The sequence below is a fragment of the Sinocyclocheilus rhinocerous genome, unplaced genomic scaffold (assembly GCF_001515625.1).
Source record: "Sinocyclocheilus rhinocerous isolate Xijiao unplaced genomic scaffold, SAMN03320098_v1.1 scaffold2650, whole genome shotgun sequence".
NCBI lineage: Eukaryota > Metazoa > Chordata > Actinopteri > Cypriniformes > Cyprinidae > Sinocyclocheilus > Sinocyclocheilus rhinocerous.
The window spans coordinates 34,640-56,571 of NW_015659409.1; the positions used below are offsets into that span (position 1 = coordinate 34,640).

A 21,932-nucleotide genomic window follows, 5' to 3' on the forward strand; every position below is an offset into this window, starting at 1 on the left:
TTTAACCAGATGCTCAAGAACATGCTCCGCAAGTTCGTTTGTGACTTTTTTCTTCAGTAGAACAGTAAAGAAGATTTTAAGGTGAAACCGCTGTCCTTGGCGTTTCATACAGTGGCACGTCTGACTATGACTGCCGGTTTATGTGGATCCTGACTATACATTGAGGTCTTACGAAGCGAAATATTTGGCCTGTGCAAAAAAACTGAACATTATTTACAACATTATTACCTTTAATCCACAGCCTGGGCAAACAGTGCTCAGCGCGTTCATGACTGTCTGAAGCGCAAACGTCCTCTGTCACATAGCACACACATAAGCTGACGCTGTTTGTTTACAACGAAGAGTGAGGACTCATGTGCAGACCTTCACCAGATGTACCAATGTCTAAAAAAACTGAGAGAGATGACCAAGAACACACGTGAGCTGACGCTGTTTGTTTACAACGGACAGTGAGGACGCGTGTGTTTTATTGTTCGTGAAAATGGTACTTGCCTCTGCTTATCCTGGATGCTGGAACAAATTTTATAAAAATAAGATTACGTTTGTGTCCGTGTCCCATTTGGGATGATTGACATTTCACAGATTTACAACATCTGATCCAAATCGACTCTACTTCTGTTGTCATCGCATGACATTCTGGTTTGAACAAGTAGGCCTGTGCAAAAAATTCCATGTCATCCTCTTTCACATCGAAATCGTCAGCCATAGAAACTTTTACGTTGTGTGCTTTAGACATTGGTACTGCTGGTGAAGGTCTGCACACGAGTCCCTATCTCTGTTGTAAACAAACAGCGTCAGCTTACGTGTGAGTATGCGCCTGTGCATATGTCATTATGCACATAAATTAATAAATCAAATCAAACTTACTAATGCTTTCCAATCTCATTTGCATAAGAAGTTGTGGCATGACAAATCTGCATTTTGGCGGATACTGCTTGCCTGTTGCATGGCGTGAATGGATATTCAGTGTTTATTTTTTTACAACATAAAACACCTGCAGAGAAATCTGGACCTAAACAAATAAATTCAGATGAAGGTGCCAATGCTGATGCCGTGCTTAATGACTCCAGACCCGGACAGTCTCATAAAGGTGATCCGCAGAACGCTTCGTTGAAGCGCCTCAGTCTTCTACATTTATGTCAGGAAGAGGACTTTTTACATCTAATTGTTATTTGATTTTCACAAAACAAAACCTAGACATAGATTTTACAATATAAACAATTTAATCTGTCATTTTCAGTAAGATTTACTAAATAGGCTATGAAGTGTTGGTGTGCCTGCTATTGCGCACTGAACTGGAATCAGGTCCAACCGATATCTGTTTTAAAGCAGTGGGTGAGAAATTCACTCCATGATTCGTTTAATAAAAGCCTATCTTTGTTGTTCTACTTAAGAAAAAAACGTCACCAACATCTTGGATGGCCTGAAGGTGAATAAATTAACAAAAAATATTTTTATTTTTGGGTGAACTATCCCTTTAAGATTGTTGGGTGCTCATGAACTTACCTGCCCTGTGAACCCCTGTCCCTCTGGAGACTGCAGAAAGCTGTGGTACACCTGGTTGGCCCGGGCGATCACAGTTGCGACAGCGTCTTGGTAGTGTGGAGCAGCAATGGCGAGCAGTGGTAAAGCGGCCAGAGGTAGATGGTCTACGCTGCTGGACACGCAACTCTCGTCGTAGCTGTAAGGGTTCAGACTGTGGAAGTGAAGTGCATGTTACTTTTCAAACTGATGATCTCTTCACAAAGCAACAGACACTAAACATTTTTGTTTCATTACCTCTCTGAACTTTAAGAGATTAAGTTCACCATACACTACATCAGCAAGTTTTTAAACGCTGGATGTTAGGCATGTGCCCCAGTACTTGAGTTGATGCCACTCATTGATGTCAAAGTGATCAATCGCTCTTTTTAAGGAAAATCCATTTATGATGGTAGCTGTGTTTTGGAACATGGTAGCTGATTTCTAGATGTAAACCAGCTAATGACCTTCTTTGACCAACTAGAATAACTAGACAAACTCATACCAGCTCAGACCAGCAGATGACCAATTTTGACTAGGTAATGACCAGCTAACGACTGTCTTAGACCAGCTAGAATAGCTGGACCAGCTCATACTACTAACAACCAGCTTGAAGTAGCTAATGACCACCGTAAATCAACTAATTACCATTTTAGACCAGCTAGAAACTGATTACCATTTTCCAATACATAGCTAACAGCAAAAGGGTTGGATATTTCAGCAGGGATGATTTAAATGCATGACTCAGGTCAGAGAGATGATGATGATGCAACATGAGAAGAAGAACTGCGGTGAAGACCGAGGTGCTTTATCATGCTGCACTGAATGAGTCTGCTTGAGTCCACAGATTAAAATTAAGAGAAAAATGAAAGATCGCCCTGCCCCAACATTGTCACTTTGAACAGCTGTGCTAACCTCAGAGCCATCGATCAAGCACAGTGATTAGCGACCTATCTATCTATCTATCTATCTATCTATCTATCTATCTATTTGCAAGGCCTTTAAACATTTAAACTTCAAGGCTTTCATTGTTTTGTTTGTTTTTTCAGAACTTTTTTTTTTTCCAGAAGGCTTTATTCAACCAACATTGAAAGTTTGAAGTTCTGGTTTAAAATTAAAGTTAGATTTTCATTTTAATTCTACTTCTTTACATTCAAATTCGAAATGCAATTCTGCATCCTGTTTGCTACCTCAATTCAAAATCAATGTAAATTCAAGTAATGATTTGGGATTTAACAAGTATTCTCAATTCAAATCTGAATGGCGCCAAAACCTGGCAACGAAATGGCAGTGATGTGCTGAGCGAAGATATGAAACTTCCCAGGTGTGTAGTTGTGATAGGCTGCTGCTTGGCGAAGTGTGGCACAGGCTACTCGTGAAAAATGACTGTTGAAGGTGATGCCTCCAAGTGGAAATGAACAAGTCCCAAATGGAGTCTGCTGGAGACCTGAAAAAAGTAGTCAAGCTCCTTTTATCCTATCCTTTTGACTGGGGGAACTATGTAGCTCTAGGAGGGCTGTGAAGGAAGTCACAGAGAAGTCACTTCTCTGATTATAATGACAACCCATAAGCTCATTGCAATCAGTCTTCGGTGACATCGCCCATGTTACACAAAAGCAGGTCCCATTTACATCTTACTCACAGGAAGACAAAGGCTGCTTTTTTCCTTCTCTCTTTTAATATACTGCTATTTTTCTTGTAGCATCTCTCCTAAAGCATGCAAAAATTTCCTCCGAACTGCGCTGTGGCTACTGACCTTTACCCTGAGTCTTCACAAGGCTAGGCTAATGCACTATGACCCAGTGTGAACAATAGTTCCTGTCATGTTTACGTGAACTCTCCTGGCTGGAGAAGGACATAGCCATTACAGTAACAAGCCTGCAGACCAGGGGCCAGCCCTATTAGACATACTCCACAGCAGGAGAGGGTTCAAAGAGCACCTCCAAACTGCTCAGTATGCCCCCTCTCCGGATTCATTATTTATTTACACAGTCTGTAATTAATGTTTGGCCCAAGCTAGCAGCTGGCATTGTTGCTGGGGTGCTGTTTTACCTCACTAACATGAATATAGCAGGTTGGGTAATGAAGTCTAACAACCTGTCATTTTTTTAAGGGTAATGTCTTTTCTGAGACTTTCTAGTTCTCATTACTTATAGGCAGCTCGTAAGTGTAGCCTTGTTGGCTGTTAGAAATGGCTGTCCTTCATGAAATCAAATGGTTGTAGTAAGAAGAATAACAATGATAAACTGAAATAAATTAAAATAAATTAAGTTACAAAATGTAACATAGATATAAAACATTTGCCAGAAAGAAACCATTAAGTCTAGGCAAGGCTAACATCAAAAGCAGTATATCTTTTTTTATATTCTTTGTGTTGTGGTTGGTTGCTATGCAGTTTTCTGAGCAGTTTTAACATGCCAACATTGTTGCTAGGCTGTTCTAGGTGGATACTAGCATTGATTCAGTGTTCTGTGTGGTCGCTAGGTGGTTACTTCAGTTAGAAGTGCCCATTAAGTCTAGCTAAGTCTGCTCCCTTCTTTGCTAGGTGAACATTTAAAGTCAGATTGCTTAATAACACCTCTTCTCAACAAGCAGCATGATTTGAGGTGTTATTCATGTCAGTAGTAGAAAAGGCATCTTAAGTGTCTTTAAAAGACATTAAAATGTCTTTATCTTTGAACTGCCTACACTTTTTACCAGATGGGAGTAAAAAAGAAATCTCACCAGAAAAAAACTAGTGAGGAAGCTGCAAAGAAATTCGAGAGAAGAAAGAAAACGAGCACTGAACTTTTCTGTTTGCCATGAAATTTTGATCAGATGTTCATCTAGTTTCCCTCCCTTAAGCTGTGAATACTAAGCTCTTGTACAAGAAAATGTTAGCTTAGTACTAGCAATTGTGAATTTAAAGAAGCAAAGGCCTGTAGTAAAAAAGTGAAAGCATGTTGCGGTACAATGGTATATTGATGCTGACAGATAATAATATTAGGGTAGTTTAAATTTTGGTACTGAATGATGATGTTGATTCAAAACATGGTGTTCAAAATAATACCATGATGTTACCATGTCCAAAAATACTGTAACATGGTACTTTACATGGTACTACACTAACTTTGTTAGTGAGACCTCCAAAATATCAGTTAAGCAAATAAAACAGTTTAAAAGTTTAAGGTCAGTTAGTTTTTTTACATTAATACTTCTATTCAGCAATGACATTCAGCAATTGATCAAAAGTGACATTTATAATGTTACAAAAGATTTCAATTTCAAATAAATATTGTTCTTTTGAACTTTCTATTCATCAATCAACATTGCTGAAAAAAATGTTTCATGGTTTCCAGAAAAAATATTAAACTGTTTCAACACTGATATAATAATAAAAAATGTTTCTTCAGCACCAAATCATCATATTAGAATCATTTCTAAAGGATCATGTGATACTGAAGACTGGAGTAATGATGCTAAAAATTCAGTTTTGTCATCATGGGAATAAATTACTTAAAATATATTAGAATAGAAATAGAAAACATTTATTACAAGTTGTAATAATAATTCACAATATTGCTGTTATTTCACAGTATTGCTTTTGAACGGTAATGTACCACAATTGTTTAAGTCTACCATATACTGTAACATCCCAGTCATGAGACATACTTAACTCTCTGTTATGAATGTATCCATCTAATGTCATATTAATCCTAGAATACTAATCCTAAAATGAAACTGGATTGGCTGTTCAAGAGAAGAATCTTCAAGATTCTTATAATAATAATGTGTCACAAAGTTACATTACATGTAATGTAAATGAACAAATAGGCAACGTAATGTGGAGCTCATAGATACCAAGCACAGCATATGTGCGATCTAGGTTAATTAAGTAATACTAAAACATTAATTCAAGGTTTAATATATAAGCAAAACACTATAAAAGAACATGATTACACAGGATACATAATTTTACATGTCTCAAGTGAATAGTAGACACAATGTTCTGGAATATGCATGTTTATTCATAGAAAGGTTTGTCTATGAATTTAGGTGGAGAAAAGGATCGTTCTTTGGGCCTGTGACTGTCTCTCACAGGGTCTGTTCCATTGCACATACCATCTTTCCACATACTTTTGAGCAATAAAACAGTCTTATCAGATGGTAGCCCTGGTAACTGAGCACTCCTGGAGTGATAGTTGCACTTTCGGGGGATGGTTCATGGAACTCGCAGAGTGGGTTTTGAAAATTATATAAATATAACAAATAATTGTGTGTCTGATCGTTCCAGCCGTTACACATTTTAGACACAATATTGGTAGTTGCTTTGTCTGTTTTTGCTCTGCCAATGTAAATAGCTCCAAACAAATGCAACACAGCACACCGGGCAACACAGAAAAATGTTGTTAAGAATGAATCAGTGTTTTTCAACAAATTGGTTGAATGATTCAATAACTTAGCCTACATGTTCTTGAATCAATCAGTATCTTTGAAAAAAACTGAGTGAATGATTCAATAACTCACTTGTTCCTGAATGAATCAGTATCTTTGAACAAATCAGTGGAGTAAATAATTCAATGACTCACTTGTTCCTGAATGAACCTGTTTTTGATTGAAAATTTGGTTGAGGGAATGATTTAATTACTCGTTCCTGAATATATTCGTATTTTTGAACATCGGTTAAGGGAATTGCTCAATGACTCACTTTTGCCTGAATGAATCAGTATCTTTGAACAAATCGGTTAATTGAATGATTCAGTGACTCACTGACAGTCAATTGTCATAGCCACCCACTGACGTATGTGACAGCCAATCAAATCTCCACCCCTAACGCACAGATTGACAGTTTGTGCAAACAAAATGAAATTGGAGGACCAAAAACTGTTGCTTAACTATATATGCACTACATTCTTCAATATATACTATATTGAAGGAGAAAACAGGTAAGGAAAGAAAGCAAACTAAGAAAGTATAAATGGTTGATAGACTAGTTAGCCCCATAATAAAATGTTTAAATGGTCAAAGATTCAGGCCTAGACTAACGAGGAGTTACAGGTTGTCTAGACGTGAAGCACATGAAGAATACTAAGCAAACTTACGCCATCAACGCTCACAGGTGGTACTGTCCTCGAGAGACAAATCAGTGTGCACCTAAGTGACAGAGCCCCAAATTGTTTTACTCCAGGAATCACGTATTGAATTGACTTGCACACCCTGCTTTGGTGAGAGAAAATCAATGTGGAAGCTTTTTTTCCAGAGTTGCTAATTGGAAATGCTGTGTGGAGGCTGCAAACACTAAGCTCCATAACATTCCGCCCCTCCTTTTCATTTGTGAGCTTCCTCTCCACAAACACTAATGCATGAGTGTCTTGTGTGTGTGAGTCGCTCCTTCATACGTGCACTGTAAAGCCACATCTGTAAGCACACCTCATTAGGAGAGGAAACTTCATTATGAGCCGTCATGGCTTGGCAGGACGGCCACAGGTCTCAAAGACAATTCCCAAAGCTCTTAAACTGAGGAAAAGAGAACCTACATGCATGGCAGCTGTAGTGTGACAGAAGAAGTGTGCGCTATAAAAGGGGCTCTAAACACAGCAGTGAGCTGTTTACATCTGAAATGTCTGTCAAGGGGGAGTGAGCCGTGAGCCTTAACTGGGTGATTCTCACAAAAACATATTCAGGTCACATTTCACCTCAACACTATAAAGAAAAAATAAGACATTTTGAATAAAGAAAATTAAGCCAGTAAAACAGTGACTTGTAATATAATTTTTTTTTCATTTAAATAAAATGATATATAATTAATGCTGCAACAACTAAAATCAATAATAATCAATAACAAAGGTACTTTATTTTGCTTTGCAGTGGCAAAAAAAAAAAAAAAAAACCTTTTTCCAGAGGGCAGCAGCGTAAACAGTCCATAATGAGGATGGGTAGGGTCTTTTGCAATGTTTTGAGCACGAGTCAGACAGCGTTTGTGTGCGAGTACCTGGATGGAAGGCAGTGAAGAGCCAATGATCTTTTCCGCTGTCCTCACCACTCTCTGTACAGACCTCCAGTCAGAGGCTTTACAATCCCCAGACCATACAGAGATGCAGCTGGTCAATATGCTCTCTATAATGCCTTTGTAGACAGTACTGAGGATGGGAGAGGGAAGGTGTGCTCTTCTCATCTGACGTAGATAAAAAAGATGCTGCTGTGCTCTCTTCACAAGAGAGGCAATGTTAACGGTCCATGTCAAGCTATCTGTGAGCTGCACCCCCAAAAACTTGATACTACTGACTACTTCCACCGCAGTGTCATTGATGATGAGTGGTGTGTGCCTGTGCTGCTTTTTCCTGAAATCAACAATGATCTCCTTTGTTTTTTCGACATTCAGGAGCAAGTTATTTGTGTTGCACCAATCCACAAGCTGTCTCACCTCCTCCATATAGGCCTGTTCGTTGTCATCCTGAATGAGGCCCACCACTGTCGTGTCATCCGCATACTTCACAACATGGTTTGTACTGAACCTGGCACAGCAGTCATGGGTCATCATGGTGAATAGTAATGGGCTCAAGACGCAGCCCTGAGGGGAGCCAGTGCTCAGAGAGATGATACTGGAGGTATGATTTCCAACCCTCACAAACTGAGGTCTGTCTGTTAAAAAGTCCAGTAGCCAGTTACACAAGGGGGTACCAAGGCCCAAAGGTCCATGTTTGCTTACTTAATGCTGGGGGATAATCGTGTTAAACGCAGAACTATAATCCACAAACAGCATTCGCACATGAGTGTTCTTCTCTTCCAGATGCGCCAGACTCAGATGGAGTACAGAGGATATGGCGTCCTCTGTGCTGAGCTCCTGGAGGCGCGCCGTGCAGAGCTAAAGAGTGACGAGAACTTGAGCGCCGAATGCCAACAAAACAGACATTTGATGCCGTTTCACTTACCGTCTGCAGTTCTGAATCAAGACCGGGATCTTTCATAGCTGGGACCGCTCCATCTTTCAGTATCAAACGAAAAACCAGCGTTGAACCGGGCCTTGTTTATAAAACGTTCAGGGGCGCGGGAAGATGTTTTCGGTTGGGGGTGCTGTGTGTGTCCCTGGTGTGTAGTTGTTTTTTTCTGTAAATCATTCTAAATGGTTATTCTCATTAGATTCTCACAACTTTAACACAGGAATTTTATTGTTTAAATTTGGACTGCAGCCTGCAAAAACTAACTTGATAACAAATATAGTGCATTCCCTTCTGTGACTTTTCCATGTGAAAATTTACAATAAAAAAAGAGCAGTGTCTTTAAAGACAGTTCATTTGCATTGCAATACTCTACCGTTCAAAAGGACAGCATTTTTGTTTGTTCGAAAGAAATGAATACCGTATTGTCCCGAATATAAGACGATGTTTTTTTCTTGGAAATACATCTGAAAAAACGCGGTTGTATTAATATGTATTCAAATAATACATATTATATATACTATATGATGATATATATAATACGTACATACATAGATAAATACATATATAAATATTTCATCATAAAAATGTAGCCCTGGTGAGCATACAAGACTTCTTTCAAACACATTCTTATATGAACTCAAACTCAAATGTTCTTCAAATAAACTTGAGTTGCTCAGCTAGTTCATAAAACCAACTCTCAAGAACAACTGCAACTGAATCTGTCAACATTTGCCCATAAAAATGAGTTTCATGCATTTAGCCAGATTCACCCGAGGGTGCTCCCACGACATCAGAGCAAAACATCTAATTATGTGGCATCTCTTTCATTGTGTATATGCACAATGAAGCAAAACACTCCATGCCAGGAAATTCAGCCAGTCTAAACCATGACAAAACAGTAGTGCTGGAAGGAAACAGTGATGGTATCAGATGCTAGCATATACAATGGTATTAACTTCAAAGAATACCATGGCCCATTTCCAAAAAAACATGGTCATTAAAAGTCGCTGTTAGTAATAGCTACTTACTTTGACACAAGGCAGAAGGCCTCTGCACATACGGCTGGGCACGGCACCAACTTGATGACGACATGCTGAGCTGCAGCTTGGAAATGATCTTGAGATACTTTCTCCAGCACTGAGGACAGGGTGTTTACATCTGCAGTCTTTGCACCTGCCTCTCCGCCCGCTAGGTCCAGTATGTTTCCTCCATGAACCACCAACACCAGCACATGTGTTTGACATTTGTTCTGGTAAACAAGGGACACGGAAAGGTCACGGCACAATATCATAAAAAAGAAAGCAGTAGCACACTGAATATTACAAAAAATCATCTTACCTCAGCTTCCTCTAGACCATCAATGCTAGTCTGAGGGACACATTTCGGCTTCCTTACACGGTACAGACTCTCTGACCCCATTAAGGAAAGAGCATGAGATGGATAGATGGGGATATATATAAAAAGAGAGAGAGAGAAGGTGATTAGCCACTTTGCACAGATGCACAGCAAACAGAACCACAAATGATTATCGATCCTACAAGCACACTCATCCTTCTTTCATAAATGATTTTACCTTCCATTTATTTTCTTCATAAGATGACAGAAAATGTAGTGTCATCATCAAAACCACATACTGGTACCATCATATTTCAAAACGCATCAATAGGAAACAGACAGAGCTTGGGATTTGTATCAGACAAACCCCTTCATTTTGATGTTGGCTGGTGTCATAAAAAAATAACAAAACCACATAACAAATTACACACGAGAGGAAGTGAACAGAACCAAAAAAAAGCCTTTTGATGTCTCTGATTCTCTAAATAAGACCACTGGCCTTCAGCCAAAGTCATTACACCTCACCGTCACCATTCCACGCTCTATTTTTTTTCTATTTGTAGCTTCCCGCTCCATTCTGCCATCTCATTCTCACACTAGCGCTCCTGTTCTAGCTGGCCTCCAGTCATTCTGTCAGCATGGAGCATTTGCCCATGCCTTCACAATGTCTTTTATCAGTCTATCTGCTTTTAGGTTGGGAAATGCTGGAAACTCACAATCCACAAGGTGAAAATTCAAGAATATTCAAACCCCCAGAAGTGGTTGTTTAAATTAACATTACACATATTAACTACATTACTTCTATTTGACAATGGCAAACTTATGAATAATAATAGCTGATTTTCTTGTTTTCTTTTCCATATTACTCACTGCCACATTTATTAATTCAGCATACTGTCAAATTCCAGGTATTTTTTCAATGAAGCTACTCTGCAACAGTTATTGAAGTCCAATCCCATCATTATGTAATGACAAAACCTCATTCGAAAAGAGAGCCAGTTAAAAGTTTGTACAAACAAACAACGCATTGATTCAAAATCCATCCTTTCGCAGACAAGCGTGGGAATGCGCTCGTATTTGAATTACTGAGATGATGTCATGACAACCCTCAGCTGCTATGACATCAAACAGACTGAGGCGATGATAGGCCAGAATGCTTCTCTTAAATGGCATATTCATTCACTTCTAAATCATTGGGTCTCCCAAGGAGCAATTGTGTTCATTGAAAAGCTGTACCGACTGCAAAAAAACCCTCCCAATAGTGAGAGTCCCAGCTGCAGGCTTTCATTCACAGCCGCACCATGAGGAAAACAGCCAGGGTGCTGAGCTGTGCTCTCTCCTGTGCTTAACACTGTATACATACTGCCAATCAGCCGCAGCATTATCAGGCTCACTGCCACTTTCTTACTACTGTCTGTCTGACTGCCTCTCCAGATGCCTATAAGACACAAACCAATTCAACCTACATAATGAGCCATACAGACCCTTTTTCAGTTAGTTAACATTGTGACATTTTTTTATGGGCGGAGCTTAGGTGGAGGCAGAAATATTCCCCTGACTGCTTCACAAACGCTACCTAACAGGTTTTGTTTGCTTGTTTTGTAACAATGACTGGAGAAAATTAGATGTTATCTGAATATGTAATGTCACTTTCTGTCCGTGTCATGGATCCTGTGCCTGCTCTTCCGTTCGCTCACCACCAGAGATCACCCGCTCATTACTATGGACTCTTGCACCACACTAACTGTTGCACTTCACCCCGGACTACATTTCCCATCATCCATTGCACTGATTACACACACGGCTGCAGCCAATCACACACCCTACATAAGCCATGGACTTCCTTCTCTCTCACTGCCTAGTATTGTTTGCGTATATCTCTCTCCTAGTGATAGCAACATTACGGAGCCAGTTTTCAGTCATAGTTTCCAGTTCTCGTTCCTAGTTCTAGTCTTAGTTTAGTCACGTCGTGTTGCCTGATTGCCTGTTTCTTGATCTCCTGCCTGTCTTGGATTATTCTCTTGTTTTGTCGTTTGGACTCTGTTTGCCCCTTGCCTGGATTATTGCATGTTTTGGATTACCCGTTTGCCTCGCCCACTGGATTACGTCTGCCATCGTTTGACCCATGCCTATATATGGATTACTCTATGTCTTGCCTTGTCTATATCTGTTTGCTGGTGTCTAACCCAAGCCTGTTTTGACCACGTTTGAAAATAAAGCTTTGCAGATGGATCCGCACGTCTCTCGTCTCGTTCGCCCCATTACAGTCCGGGACCGCGATTGTTATTTGAAATCGTTAACTTTAACGAAAGGAACCAGATTGGCTGACTCGTACACACACACTCAATGGATGGACGATCTGTCAGGAGTGGCCTGACACACCTACCAGAGAAACCAAGCGTGCATAGTAAATAGAAACTGAGGGCATATAAATCTTTAGATGCCTATAACTATGTACTAACAGAGGCAATTGTAAGCAAATGCAACTACCTGAACACACACCTGACATATAACATCGGCCTTCACTGTTCCCTCTCTCTACAGTTGCACAAATGGCAATTGTAGAAAGCAAGACAACACAAACGGTTTCCTTTATGTTTAGTCTCTGGGCGTTAGTTAACTTGTTCCCTAATTTCTGATTAGATGGGCATGCATGAGAAATCTTTAGACTCATAACAAAACCATAATCTATAAAAGAAAAACAGCTTATTTAACCTTAACTGATATTGTGCACTGCAAATGCGAGCATTTTAGATGATCGTTTCAGTTCAGTCCGCTCGTTTTATTGCGTTTTTTTTGTCTGGCAATGGCAGCAGTTATGCGATAAAATTTCAAATTGGAGCGTGTACTCCATCAATTCTGACACTCAAAGATGACATTGTAAGCTCCTTATGTAGCCGACGTCAGCACTAAAAGGGTCTATATATGTGGATCATTAGAGTCAGATAAAATGTCTACACTGATAGACAGACAGAACAACAAAGAAAGAACGATAGATATATAGAACAACAGACAAATAAATAGAACCACAGACAGATAGATAGATAGAACAACAGAGAGAACAAAAGAAAGAATGATAGATATAAAACGACAGACAGACAGACAGACAGACAGACAGATAGATAGATAGATAGATAGATAAATAGATAGATAGTCAACTTTGTGTGTTAATGAAATTCCACAGTATAGGAGCTTAATGCTCATCCGAGAGCAGCAGATTGTAGAATGCTGGGAACTCCCACAGTTTAGTTTCAATTGGATTCAAAAGGTGAGAAAGTGATGGCAAAGAGATGGAGAGAAAAAGATAACAAGCAATAACGACAGGACAACGAAATGACAAGGTGGGTGCCGAGCAAAATGAAAGACAAGATTACTGATTCCCCCTCCCAATCCTCACAGCCTCTGCTCCAGAACGTCACTTCTCCATAAATGCAATGGGGGACACTTTATTCTTATTCACTCTACTCTGGAGTTGCCCGTCTCTCTTGGTTTAGCTCATGTCCTCTATTTCCCACAGCAGCCCAGTCACCCAGCACTGATTTATAGCATCCTGTAGAGAAATACAGATTTAAGGGACAGGGAGAAAGACAGAGCAATTAGAGAAAGAGGACATGTGAAGAATGCGATAGAGAAAGGAAGGAGATTGACAGAAAGATTTGACCACTCCAAACAATGTAACATCTAACCAACAACTCTCTTCCTTCACAGGAACGAAACAAAGTACAAAGAAAAACAAAATCAACCAACAAGTAGACCTGCTCCCTCAGCTTCAAAGACACTCATCTTTTCTTGAAGGGCACTAAATCTCCAACAAGTTGACAATAAGTAAAACCAATTTTCAGCTGAAAAGACAATAAACCCTACAGGGTGAAATGTGTATTGACTGAGCCTGTTCCTCCTTTTAATTCCATAGTTTAACAAAACATGGATCTCTGCCAGACAAACCTGAACAATCCTGAGCCATGATAGTACTACTGTGGGAATATCCCTCTCTCCAGACTGCCAAAACAGATCCCAGCCCAAAAAACATAGTATGAATCATGGACTGAATCAGGTATTTTGACTCAAAATTAATCAAAAACCTTCATTAAAAACTGTGTTATTTGTCATTTTGGCAAGCAATAGTAAAATGCACATTTGTAAGCTGTGACTTTCATGTGATAACATCAAATATACAACAGAGTCATTAATTATATATACAGTATCTCACAGAAGTGAGTACACCCTCACATTTTTGTAAATATTTTATTATATCTTTTCATGTGACAACACTGAAGAAATGACACTTTGCTACAATGTAAAGTAGTGAGTGTACAGCTTGTATAACAGTGTAAATTTGCTGTCCCCTCAAAATAACTCAACACACAGCCATTAATGTCTAAACCGCTGGCCACAAAAGTGAGTAAACCCCTAAGTGAAAATGTCCAAATTGGGCCAAATTAGCCATTTTCTCTCCCCGGTGTCTATATATATATATATAATATCGCTGTGCTACTTTGTGTTGTTCACCAACAAAAAAACATTTACAATATTTTAAAATAATATTAAGTGTGATTTAGTGTAATTTAGCCTGAAAAAAGAAAAAGCTTGCTTGATAATCTGATAGATGGCAACAGTTGCTAAGGTAGGACTGGTCAGTAATACATGAGGTAGTGCAGTGTCAAGACAGAGAGAGAGATAAAAAGAAAGAGATCAAGGAAAGACAGAGAATGACAGAGCAACAAGAGAACCGAGCGACAGACAGAGAAAAAGGAGTGAAATGGATTGAGTGAAATAGATTGAGATTGAAAGAGATAGAGTGAGGGGGCTGTTCAGAATGCATATATGCATTTAAAGTGGAGATAAACATGAATGTGTTGCCAAAAATACACCTGGGTCGACAGCGGCCGCAGGCTGCCTTTAACTCAGCATCTGGTTGAGCTCATGCAGAGACTCAACAGAGAAGTGAAGAGTATAATTCAACTCAAGAGAGGTAGAAATTATTTCAATGAAATGTTGCTTGGATCACACAGCAACCCTCTACATTGTGAGTAAATCACTCGCAAATGCGACTAAATACCTATGACCAACAATATCTTAAACACCACCACCTAAGTCCTAAGTTCAGTTAAAATGACAAATATGCATTCATTCATGGTTACCAAGTTTCAGTCTGGCGAGTTAACAAAAAAATTTACTAGCCAATGGCGATTATATTGCCAAGGTGTGCGTAGAGGGTTGCACAGAGAGCCAAAAATGGACACAAATCGTAACTGGATTTCCAAACGAGTTGAGCAAGCAGCAAGAGTATCAGAAATTCTAGGAAATGCAGAGGAAAAGCAGATGCGATGCAAAAAAGCCATGGTTCTCAACCAAGGGGCGGAGGCCCACTAGGGGGCCTCATCAAACTTCTAAAGGGGCCACAGGATGATTTAAAAGTATTTAAATATATAGATTACTATAATATATGAAAATAATTTAACTGTAACTTAAATGCCAAAAAAACAAAATCAAGATGTAAACTGAAATCATATTTTTCTGCCTCAATAACTATTGTTTTCATTGAATTCAGTTCTGGAATCACAATTAATTAAATTGAATATACCAATAATGCCAGTTTCTGTTAAATCCAAAACAAGTCTGAAAACAAAAAACTGAAAACGTTTTGTCTTAATTATAGCAGAAATAATAGAAATATTGAAAATATTACCAGGCTTTGATTTTGTTGTTAAAAACATACAGTAACAATGTTTTCTTTTCTTTTAAGCAAAAATCTACAGTAACACCATGCTTTTATTTCATTTAATTTTTTATTTTATTTATTTTAGGTTAAGAACCCACAGTAACTCTGTGCTTTGAAAATTGTGTTGGACAATGGGGGACTCTGGAGTCAAATAAATAAAAAAAGAAAGAAAAATAAAGAAAAAATGCAATGCATTACTGAGAGACACATCACAATGAGTTTGGTGTGACTGCCACATAGCGAAAAGTGTGCTATTTCAGGAAGAGCAGAGCAGACATTTCTGACCATCTGCTTGCCAGGGAACACACCTGGCTGTTCCAAATCCCAGGTGCAGAATGTTAAAAAATAACAGATTCCAGCTTCTCGTCAAATTTGCCATGGACAGCAATATGTTCAGTGGAAATAAATTAAACAGTCTGACCCTAGCACTCACCCTCTCAAATAAGGGAATATGAAGGCTCTCTCCCACTCACTCACTCACACACACACACACACACACACTCACAAATATATCACCACACATTCACAACAAAAAGCACATGAGCTGAATTCCACCCAAATTTGAGTCTGTGTATGTGACTGGATTGACTGCCCGGGAGCGTCTGTACCCTCTGCTGTGTGTACATTGGCATGCTGTGTGTAGACAAGTCTGGGCACCCTCACTGCACAACTGATGAGTCCAGGTCTAACACCTGTACACCTCCATCCCTGTCTGTCTGCCTCCACATTCTCACACTACAGAAACACATCAACCTGTGAGGACACATCACAATAGGTGTATGGTGTTAACACTCAACAAGCTCATTTATTCAGGCTAGATGCAACAACAGCATTCATTTCCTATTGTAGGATAGAAATGTGTCAGCCACTAGAGATTCTGCTGTAACATTTGTATTGAGGTACATTCACAGTGTGATTTAAAAAATCTGTCAAAACTATAGTCTATTCTGTTAACACTTTAAAGACAGTTTATTATAATGGGAGTGAATTGGTTTTACCACCTATCGTCCAGTGTAAGGATGCTGCTACTGTGTTATTAAAGGGATAGTTCACCCAAAAATGAAAATTAGCCCATGATTTACTCACCCTCAGGGTATCCTAGGCATATCTGACATTCCTCTTTCAGACGAATCCAATCGGAGTTACATTAAAAATGGTCCTGGCTCTTCCAAGCTGTATAATGGCAGTGAATGGTGCCCCAGTTTTTGAAGCCTAAAAAACTGCATCCATCCATCTTAAAACTACTCCACACGGCTCCGGGGTGTTAATAAAGGCCTTCTGAAGCTAAACGATGCGTTAGTGTAAGAAAAATATAGATTTTTAAAAATGTATAAACTGTATCTCCAGCTTCCGGTCGCTCAAGCAGGTGCGTTCACGACAAGGAGTTCGAGCGTATGATGTAGGCGTAGCGGAAGGCGCATCGTAAGCTCCGGGGAGCTTCCCTTTAATAAAAATAAAACAAAATAAAATATAATAAAATACAATAAATAAAATAAATATATGAAGGTGCCTTTAATTTGAAGTATTATATAATATAAAATATTATGTAAGTGATCAATTCTATAAGATTTTTGTCATACTCCTATTAATACCCCCATCAAAAAATAAGCTGAAAACATGATTTTGTTTAGTATTTTCTAATATTTTGTTGGCTTAATGCTATAAATATTCAATGTAATGTGATGTAATAAATAGAGATCTGGATAAAGAAGAAACTTTAGACATACTAGATAAACTTATGATAAGGAACTTTATACTGAAAACAAAATTTGTGTTTTCTTTAGTAGATGGTGATTTGAACTGCATTAATAACTAACATCATAGAGGGCCGGGCCATCATTCTTACTATTAATCTTAAATCATATATGTTGCAGTTATCAGCCATAACTAGTGAGTAATTCCCTTTTATGTATTAGCCAAAGTCAAAGGTTTTAGCGTGGTGATGTTGGAGCCCAAACACCTAGTTCTCAGAACAGCAGAATCTGTCACAGTCTGGTATCGTTGTCCTTCAGTGCTGGCAGATACATAAGTCAATATAGCAATCGTGAGCTCTGAGCTCCTCCTGTGCGAATACGCTCCATCAACACCTTATTATGGTCCTTTTCCTCCCTTTTCTCTCAACCTTTCTCTCTGTGGAGTCGTCTTATTGTGCCTAGCTTTGTGTGTCTTCAGTTTTCCCTGCTTGGGGCATTCTGTGGTTAAATGGAGAAAGAAAAGGAACAAAAAGTAATTAAATGGGAATTAGCGTGTGAGGGAGACTGTGCCTACAAGAGGCATATGTTAAAAAACGACTTGGCAGGAGCTCGCGTTGAGGAGAATACAGATGAGGTGTGTTCGAGTGTCTGGGTTTGGTGAGGTACGGAGGGGCCGTGTCTGCGAAGAACTAGAAGCGACGTGAGCCTGTCAGCTGCAGTCCCTCAGATAAGCTGAGCAGATAACGTGTGTGATTCGATCAGCCGACAGAGGCTAGGGCTCTTATTTTTTGCATTAATTAGTCGTCTATTCTAATTTATTCAGCCAGAGGTTTGAGGTCTAATCAGAAACCAGAATGCACAGAGTTTGTTTTTGTCACAGCGCCGCTGACTAGGTGATTAACATTTGAAAACTTGAGTAAAAAAGGGCAGAAAGCGAAATATATTTTTGCCAGGCAAACACTCTGAACACTGAGATGTTGAAATCAAAAGTCAACTAAGTTCAGACCAATATTAAGCTCAAGAGCAAGATTTTATCCCTTTGTTTTATCGGTTGCCTAGTGGCTACATGACTGCTATATATTGTTGCTGCTGATGTTGGTGAGCTGTACAACTGGCCATGCTTCGGAAGATCTGGTCATAAATGAGATACGATGGAAAAATTATTTATGTTAAATTAGAAAAAAAGATTAATTATTTTATATGAACTTTGTATTTTATTGTCATTATTATAATTAGTAATATTATATATTATTTTAACAACCAATCAGTTCTCTTTCTGATTAAAAAAAAATTTTTTTTTTTTTAAATTGCATTTGTCTAAAATTATCACATGAAACTGCTCATAACTCCAGGGCTATTATCGTTAACTAAATCTTAAACTAAAAACATTAAAAAAAATTGTCATTACTTGAAATAAAATAAAAATGAACTTAAAATAAGTTTTGATATTTTATTTAACATTCATTATTTTCATTAAGTTTAAGTACTTAATAAAATGTATAGAAATTAAAAAAAGAAATACATAAATGACAAATAACACATCAAAATTACTAAAAACAGAACTAAAATTAAATATAATTTAAAATAGTGACAAAAACTATATCTCATTTTAGTATCTCAACTATTAGATTAGTATCATAATGATACGAAAATAACACTGAATCACTCTCAACTATAGTATCTCAGAAGACGGATCTTCTGTGATTCTAAATGAAAAAAATATATATTTATTACAAAAAATGCCCATGTAGTTATACGATTTTTTTGTTCTCCATTTTTGACACTTTTAAAGTGACACTTTCTCTTATATTCAGGTTTCAAACTAAAAGTTAAAGTGGCGATTTAGAAATATCTTGATTTTAAGGTGCTTTCACTTATTTCAATGCTGTTTTGTCATTTTAAATAATGTGGAAATGGCCCCGTGGTTGCGAACCACTGTAGTAAGCACAAGCTGCTCATTACATAGAGGCAGCATAAATGTATGTACACTGATTCATAATCAAGGGAAAAATGCATAAATGAAGAAATGACTTCAAAACAGATGTCCAGCTTTAAATCTCAAGTACTAACCTACTGGAGTCCATCATACTTACACTGATTGAATTCAATCAGTGGACAGGGCAGGGCAGGGCAGGGCAGGGCAGAGGAGAGGAGAGGAGAGGAGAGGAGAGGAGAGCCAGAGAGAGGAGGTGGCTGGCTTCTCTCTGGTGCTTCTCTCTGGGGCTTCATCAGGCCGTTTCAATGGTCTCTTCACCCAAGCTCTGCCATGGGCAGCCTTACTCCTCAGCTCCACAGTGCATCTGCTCCAACATCCATCTGTGCTCACATAAACAATCACTGCTCTCACAACGCCCTCACCCAGCTAATACACATATAATCAAGATGATTACGCAAAGCCAATGATTAAAAAGTAATTACTTGAAACAGTAAATGAGCAGAAACAAAACCTTAGCCCAGAGCTGCTGCATGGGGACATAACTGGCTCCCAAGATGTAAGTTTATATATTTATAGAGAGCATAATTTTAGTCCCCAAATCCCTAAATTGTCAGCTCTGGTGCTTCTCTCTGGGGCTTCATCAGGCCGTTTCAATGGTCTCTTCACCCAAGCTCTGCCATGGGCAGCCTTACTCCTCAGCTCCACAGGGATTCTGCTCCAACATCCATCTGTGCTCACATAAACAATCACTGCTCTCACAACGCCCTCACCCAGCTAATACACATATAATCAAGATGATTACGCAAAGCCAATGATTAAAAAGTAATTACTTGAAACAGTAAATGAGCAGAAACAAAACCTTAGCCCAGAGCTGCTGCATGGGGACATAACTGGCTCCCAAGATGTAAGTTTATATATTTATAGAGAGCATAATTTTAGTCCCCAAATCCCTAAATTGTCAGGTGTGGCTCCAGCTGTCAGTCACGCATATGATTCCTTAAATAATCAGGTCGTCAATCAGGTAGTCCTTAAGGAAGGCATCCCAGATCCTTTACATCAGAGATTGATGAGATTTCTACCTGCGAGGAACTGCAATTAACTGGAGTGTCTGCTTTAAAGGTCCTAATGAGTCCCCATTAAATTGATTTATAGAATCATTATCATCTTGCTATGAAAAGTAAAAATGGTGGCATAGATAATACATAAGTCACATTTTCAAAAGTACCTACTGCTTTCACATCAAGGGGAGCAGATGGAATAAAAGCAATCCCTCAACCTTTGTGAGTTTAGAAGCCAGTCAAGTACAGCAGGACACAAAGAGCTTGTTTGGCTGATGAAAAGCCAGACGGTATTCAGAAACAAAGAATAAAGGTACTCTGAGGGGAAAAAAACATCACATCTCCAGCTTATCTAACTAGCTATATTGATAAATTGACATCAATGGACTTTATATAAAGACCCATCAAAACAGCTCTAGCTCATCTTTAATGCAGAGAAAGGATATTTGAAATAAATGTCTATTCAGCCAATAACTTTACATGCCAAACAATCTGCGCTCCACATGGGAGACGTGACACAATTGATTTCAATAAAATCTAACATTAGGTTGTGAAGCATGTTAAAGAGATATTAGCACAAATATTTGTCCATAATAAAATAATATTTATTAAATGAATTATATTTCATTTATTTTTCAAGTTCACCAACTGAAAACCTGTTTGTTTTTGAAACTGACTTCTGTGCGAGTTGTTCTTTACACATCTCATTGCTACTGACAATGGACAATGGGCATTTTTGCATGTGAAATGTCACTGAAATTTCATCATGACTGCACCTTAATGCTGCCTTAGAATGTGACATCATCTTCATAATGGCAGTGTCTATGATGCCTCGAAATGTTGCCTACGTAGAAGGGTTAACCACATGTCAAATGTTCTGACAGCTGATTGTAATATTTGAAGGATGGACGCTACAGGATGTCAATATCAGGCAGGAACCTACAGCGGTCACTCAAGTGTTCCCATACTGCACACAGATCAATCAAGAAACCCTCTATTTTACTCCACAACAGGATCAGACAGCATCCAGACTGCTTTGCTGAACTCAAGCTGGCTGGAATCTAGACAAGAGGACCCCCCGCTAGCTGCATGTGAAAGTAGCTTCAGCACTGTTTTCTAATTAACATCAGTTTTTAGCACACCAGGTAGAAAGCCCCCTATTTGACAGACTAATTAATCTGGAAACCTCAAGTGCCCACAGACTTCAGTGTACCTCCAACAATTAATCCTGTCAATAAAATGTCTCAACTGTACTGGACTATGGGGAAATAAGACTGGGATTCAATATAATTAATGCTAAGTTTAGAAACAGAACATTTCTACTTGAAGAAAAGATTGAGAAGATATTAGGCTAAGCGATATAGTTATAGATATAATGTCAATATCTGTCATTCTTATGATGACTTTGTTTAAATGCTTCAAATAATTTCAAATGCTTTTCTTTTGAATTATTTATTAACAAAAGATTCCCGATATAAATGTCATGGTTTCAACAAAACATTAAGCAGCAAAACTGGTTTCAACACTGATAATAACAAGAAATTTCTTGAGCACCAAATCAGCCTAAAAGAATGATTTCTGAAGGATCATGAGACACTAAAGTCTGGAGTAAAGGCTATTCAAAACAACACTATCCTTAAAGGCACAATATGTACGATTTTTTTATTAAAATATCCAAAAAGCACTAGAACAGTGTTATATATTTAGCTGACGTGTGTACTTACATTATCCCAAATGTTTCGAAGA

General features: G+C 38.5%; 1 protein-coding gene across 1 annotated transcript in view; it reads right to left on the minus strand.

Moving 5' to 3' along the window:
* Positions 1–21,932, minus strand: part of LOC107723871 (membrane-associated phosphatidylinositol transfer protein 3-like) — a gene marked incomplete at its 3' end in the record, with an annotated part of 96,194 nt that overhangs the window by 29,519 nt on the left and 44,743 nt on the right. Inside the window, exons 4-6 of the mRNA XM_016532600.1 lie at positions 9,780–9,850; positions 9,470–9,690; positions 1,507–1,696 (exon numbers count right to left, since the gene is read on the minus strand). Coding sequence (XP_016388086.1) covers positions 1,507–1,696; positions 9,470–9,690; positions 9,780–9,850 — 482 coding nt within the window. The remainder of the gene's footprint in view (positions 1–1,506; positions 1,697–9,469; positions 9,691–9,779; positions 9,851–21,932) is intronic.